Raw genomic sequence first — 6,321 nt, forward strand, 5'->3', positions numbered from 1 at the left:
ACACATCCACGCAACCCTGAAAAGGAAGAAGCGTGTACAGAAAATGGATGGATGGATGGATGGATATATATACTGTATATATTTTTTGCAGATTTTTTTCTCATCTTCCTTCCAGCTTTCTGAGGCCTCCCTGGTGCCCCCTGGTGGCACCCGCAGAGGGCTGTTGCCCCCACTTTAAAGATCACTGGCCTAAAATACAGTGGAGTGCGAATGTTTGGGCAGCCTTGTTAATTTTCCTGACTTACCTTGATTGTTTGGATAAAAAATTAATCAGTAAAATATATCACATAGGGGACAAACACAGTGATATTTGAGAAGTGAAATGAAGTTTATATGATTTACAGAAAGTGTGCAATAATTGCTGAAATGTCAGCAATTTTCTATATTGGATGTAGTTTTTGCACAACAGTTTGTTAAACGCAATTTAATTTGGCTGTCAGGGAGTAACAGATACAAGTGTGTGGTTACTATGGTGATCTTATTGACCAACTTGGTTCCCTTTTTTACACTACTTATAGAGTTCAAACATCAAAATGTAGGCATATATTTAGTTTAAAATTGATCAAACTTGGTGTTAGAATTTCGGAATTTTTCTAGTTAAATATTGCTATTTATTTATTTATTTATTTAATGATTATCTACTTTAAAAATAATATTTCAACACAATATTTCTTCCCAAACTAAAAAAAAAGTGTTACTTTTGATAAGTGGGGATAATGAATAGCATTCTTTTTTTTTAAATGTGACCTTCCTGAAGTCAAGATGGCATCATGCAGACCTTTTTTTTTTGCAACTCTTTTGACTAAAAGTCCTTCTGCAACGTGTTCAGATGATCAGCTCATGAGTGCTTGGACCTACATGTAACATGCAGATGCTTTTAAAGGTTAAGCTGTAGTACACATTGAACTGGACTCGATCACCTCTCTTGACTCCGATCTGCCTCTTTATGACTCACTTCCTCTCTGCCTTCTCTCCTGCCTGTCACTCCTTGTTTATGTAACATCAGACATCATGCTCTCTAGCCCAAGWACATCAGCCCTTTTGCTTCTCTTCCTTGTTCTCCGCCTCACTTTGTAACATGAATGAACACACACATCGTCATATAGGTATGCAGTAACTGGCAGGGAAACAGACAAATCTTTCTTCGTGTACATGAAAATAAAAACAGATGCATAAGCTTGTATGAATCCATAAGGAGGCAACAAACACAAGGAGTTTTGGTTGTTTTATGCAAATCAAAACCAAAATGTTTTGAAATCGTCCTCGAGTTTCCTGAGGCCCAAATCTGGAAGCACACTTCGAAGTAATTGACTCGAGGTGTTTTAACTATGGTTGTTTATTCTTGAAGGAATGAAAGTGACACATTCACACAGTTACGGGGCTACACAAACACACACACGTGTTCACAGTAAATCACCATGAGTGATCTTCACAATACACTGCAATCCGTCACCCACTTCACTGTGACTACACTTTATAGGATGCGCTCTCACAAACACTTTGCACTCTCCGATCACGCTCCTCTTCAGCGTCGCTACCCCTCCGCCCCCCCAACCCCCTCACGTCACTCGTGATATGAAAATATCTGCACCGTGAATAGATGTATGAAGMCTTGAGAGCATAATCTTGTTAATAAAACCGTGTTTTGGAACCTCCACGACGTCTCTTTAAGAAGATATGGATGTTAGAYGAGGCTGAGTGCTTTGCCGTGTTCGTTCCCTTCCTGCAAGCACTAGAACATTGGTCCCGGTTTGGTAACAAATTTTGAATARTGAAGTAAGAAAAAARARARRAARRAAAAAACTGTAGAGAGCTGTTATGCAAATTCAAAGGTTTTAGTGAAAAGGAGAATGTTTTTGACTTATAAGGACAAAAACGGTGGAGATATAAATGATGGTTGGGCGGTCGGGAGGTGGTGGGGGATTTACAGAAACAATCAGGCCAGTGATCTGGAATTACACACATGTACACAGGAACACACACACACCAGCTGATGTGAGTCATTGAATAAATGTGAGGACCACATTTATTTAATGACTCATGCCATTGAACGATCTCTGACCTTGTCCGGTAAAGCTGATGTGGTAGTAGCTGAGAGTCATTCACAACATACTCTGAGTGGGACGTCTCTCTTAATTATTACTACTATTACTATAGTATTATGTAGTATAATACAATAATGTTGTGTTATTTGGAAACAGCACCACTGAAGTTATTAGGAACTTTATATTACAGCTTAAGCAGCTTAAAAATAACAATTTCATGAACAGTTTATAGAGATAAAAAGATTTTTGGAAAATAAGTCTGAACATCTTTTTTCCCGTGTTCTTCCTGTTGTTTGTGAGTTTGACTGACAGCAGCTGGCYGCCTGTCAGAGCRCTGCTGCGGCGCGGGGACAGAGAGACACAGCAAACATACTTGTGCTGTAGCCCATGCACGTCTCACTGTCTCCCTCCATCCAATGCGAGGACAGTGTTTGAAAATGATGGACCACCGCAGAAGCAAAGCAAGCCACAGTGACATTTTCACACAYGTGCTGTTTAATGTGCTGTGGCTCATTAGGCGTCTGGCCTATAAGCTAAAGTTAGCAGTGGCCTTTTCCTGTTGGRTCTTATGTCCAACTTTATAACAAGCTGGAAAGCTGAGAGGTTGTAGCTAATCAACATTTGTTGCTCTTTGTGTTGTGCAACAAGCTGCTCTTTCTCTGTAATTTCCACTCAGACGTTCTTGCTTTATATTAGATTCAATTAGCCATATCAAAATAAAGTATTGATTTTTAAAGCAGAAAAGTGTTCCAGTAATATGCTGTTTGACCTTGTCTAATTTTACAAAGTGCTTTACAATATCTTTCTCATTCACACAACAACACACTCAGTGTTTCCCATTATGCATATTATACATGCAGTGTTGTGTTTTTATTATTATTATTATTATTTGCACATCGGTAACCATGTCAGGAGCAGCAGGAGAGTTTGTTGCTGCAGATTTCTGGGGTTTTATGCATAGCTGACAGAAACAAAGAATGGTATTTTATTTTATTTGCTCATTTTTTAAATGCTAAACTAAAGAACTAAATCAGGATTCTGCAAAGGTGCATCATCTCGATCTATTTTTTAAAGGATTAAAGAGGGAAAAAAACCTATTAAAATTAAGTGAAAGTTCTGTCTCAGCTTATAACCAGTGTTTTGACTAAATAAAAAGATAAATAAATAGTTCCTAAAGTTAAAAATGTAACTTTATGGAGCATTTTATGTAAATTCTAACCATATTTAAAACAAAAGAAAAAGTAGAACTTGTGCTTTGCTCGTAATTAAAAGGGGTCAATGCTGCAACATCCTGCTTTCAGCTGATCAGTCTGAAATAAGATATTCATTTTAAAAAATCCAGGAAATAATGTGCACCACTCACTCCAGGACGTCTTTGTTGAACGGCTTCTTGCTGTTTCCAAGGAATTCTCCAATCATCTGTCGGCTCAGGCCCTTCCTCTGTAGCAGGAAGTGAGCTACACCAATGGGCGTGTCTGGGATGAAGCCTCGAGAGATCAGGAACTGGAGGCCTTTATCTGGGTTCCTGTGACAAAATGAGAAAGAAAAAAAAACAGCTTTTATCAAATAAAATATTTTGGTAAATTTTTAACTTAAATGAGACAAAAATGCATTGCTCATACTTTGGCAGGCAGGGCAACTTTATTTATTAGGTTTTTTTTGCTCTTTTGTACAGTTCATTGAAAAAAAAAACAGTTTAATCACAAATACAGCATGACACACCATCTATTATGTGCTTTTTGAATGCTCAAACCAGGCCTCAATTGACTTGATGTGAAACAGAAATGGTTTTGGTTAAGCCACGAGAGACTGTATAGAATCAATCTTCCAAACAAATCTATGAGCAGATGTTTGAAAATAATAATTAAATCACTGCTTTTACATCAAAACTGCATGTGTGTGTACTGTATGTGTGTACCGCAGAGGTTTAGCAAGGTGCAGGAAGGATAAAGGCGGGGATAGAAGGAGGAGGMTGAAAAAGATCCAAACAAAAGCAGATGTGCAGCAGTGGCACGGTTGAGGCCGGTGAACAACGCTGGCGTGAAAACACCGGCGCACTCTCAGCTGTTCACTCAGCCTCTCAGCTGAAGGTGACGTCTCGCCAAGCGAATTTGGCAGGTATCACTCATGTGATGTTTGCTCAACAACAGATGGATGGTGATTATAATTCTTAATCAGGGATGATGAACAGGTGAAGACACAAGATGGAGAGATTCACAGAGGTGTGACCGTTTGCAACAAATGACTGCAAGCATGAATCTCTTGTTTACATGGAAGGAACGAGTTGTCAGCTTGTATGCCACATTTAGTCTCAAATAGAATTATGCAAGAGGCTTTGCTTTTATTATATTTAATGTAAACTCAAATTAGCATCTTTTTTTAAACCACACTGGAGAGAGTGTGTCCATCAAAAAACTTTAGTTTACTTCAGTTTGTTGGAAGGGAGTTTCCAGTTGAACAGTTGAGGATGTTGAAACTGTATAGGGTTCTTCCACGTGCTATTGATGACTCTGTAAATAAAGTTTTTTATGGATGTAACTCACATTCTGAATTCTGCTGCTCAACCCACAAATGCATTTTACAGTATATTTATAGAATGATTATTTATTTTTGGCCAATTATTGGCTATGTTTACACTGCCAGTCTCAGTGCTCAATTCAGATTTTTTTTTTTTGCAAAAATTCAATTTTTTTACGTAGATGTTCACATTATATTTTGAATGCGACCTCCTCCAGACTACAGTATGAACTCTCCACAGCACTGGTGCGACCCGCATGCGCAGAAATTGACGTGACGTCATATACAGCATGCAGTTTACAAAAGTAGCTAAATATGGATGCTACATGCTAACATTCTATTCTGAAGTTGTTCTGCAATCAGAGCAATTAAATAATGATCGGACATGTTTTTTTAGTTCAGTTTTCAAATTTAAAGTGTCCTCTTGCCGGCTGCTTTGGTGCAGCATTTTTGTCCCCCTTTGCCGAGGCTCGGAAAGCTTAGTCTCTGACCCTTTTGACCTAAACTGCAACAAATTATGTCAGAACACAGATAATAAGTTGATCTTGCTTTCAAGCACAAAGACTTTTTAGTGAAAGGCATGGTCATGGCAGTGTGGTGAAGTCAGACATCACGCTGTTGACATATGTGCACTGTCATGATTTGTCAGTTTTCACCTTGGTTTTCCTAGTGTTTCTATGTTCCCCAGTGTGTCTCAGCCCAGCTGCTCCTTATTAGTCTGATTTGTCACCCTCGTGTTTCTCACCAGGTGTTTTCAGTTCATCCATTAGTTGTCAGTGTATTTAAGTCCTGTCTTGTCTCAGTCTGGTGTCAGATCCTTGTTTGCTGTTCTCATGTTATTTGTTCGCAGTTTGATATTCTTGTTCTTGTTCTTGTTCTTGTTCTTGTTCCTGCCCATGCCCTTTGTTATTGTTTGCTGCCACGCCAGCACTTTTGTTTTTGTTTTATTAAATCACCTTTTTGCCACACTCACTCAGTCCTGCATTTTGGGGTTCAAACCAACCAAGCCAATTCTTATCAGAAGGATCTGACCACACCTGAACCCCAGCAGACTGAGGTGAGGTTTTTTTTTTTATTTGTTTGTTTCCAGTACCAGGAGGGTTATGGAATTTTTTTTTCCTGCGGTGGCCCTGGGTCTGATTGCGCCTCCATGTCGGCTGCCGTCGCCTCCATGTTGCCTGGGTTGGCTGCCGTCGCCTCTTTGTCCCCTCTGTCGCCTGTGTTTGCCGTCACCGAGGCTCCTGCTCCATCAACCTCCGACGGCTCCTCATCTGCTCCCGCCTCCTCCCTTGGCTCCTCATCTGCTCCCGCCTCCTCCCTTGGCTCCACGTCTGCTCCCGCCTCCTCCCTTGGCTCCACGTCTGCTCCCGCCTCCTCCCTTGGCTCCACGTCTGCTCCCGCCTCCTCCCTTGGCTCCACGCCTGCTCCCGCCACCTCCCTTGGCTCCACGCCCGCTCCCGCCACCTCCCTTGGCTCCACGTCTGCCTCCGCCTCCTCCCTTGGCTCCACGTCTGCCTCCGCCTCCTCCTGGGGGTCCGCATCTGCTCCTGCCTCCTCCTGCGGCTCTGCGTCTGCTCCTGCCAGGTCTCGCCATGGGTGGTTTCCTGGTCGTCCCCCTGGACTCTTGGCCTGTGTGGGATGACTGTTGTTTCCCATGGACTTCCGTGTTTTGTCCTTGAGTTTGTTTTGTCCTGTCTTCCCTTGTTCCGTGCCTCTCCTTGTTGATCGTCAGGAGACGATCGTTAGGGGAGGGGTACTG

At 41.3% G+C, this 6,321-nt stretch overlaps 1 protein-coding gene across 2 annotated transcripts in view; it reads right to left on the reverse strand.

Moving 5' to 3' along the window:
• iqsec3a (IQ motif and Sec7 domain ArfGEF 3a) overlaps positions 1-6,321 on the reverse strand; it is a 96,110-nt gene that overhangs the window by 30,124 nt on the left and 59,665 nt on the right. For both annotated transcript variants that reach the window (XM_014004779.1, XM_014004780.1), the window contains exon 5: positions 3,409-3,570. In XM_014004779.1, the coding sequence (XP_013860233.1) occupies positions 3,409-3,570 (162 nt within the window). The remainder of the gene's footprint in view (positions 1-3,408; positions 3,571-6,321) is intronic.

Source organism: Austrofundulus limnaeus, unplaced genomic scaffold, assembly GCF_001266775.1.
Source record: "Austrofundulus limnaeus strain Quisiro unplaced genomic scaffold, Austrofundulus_limnaeus-1.0 Scaffold26, whole genome shotgun sequence".
NCBI lineage: Eukaryota > Metazoa > Chordata > Actinopteri > Cyprinodontiformes > Rivulidae > Austrofundulus > Austrofundulus limnaeus.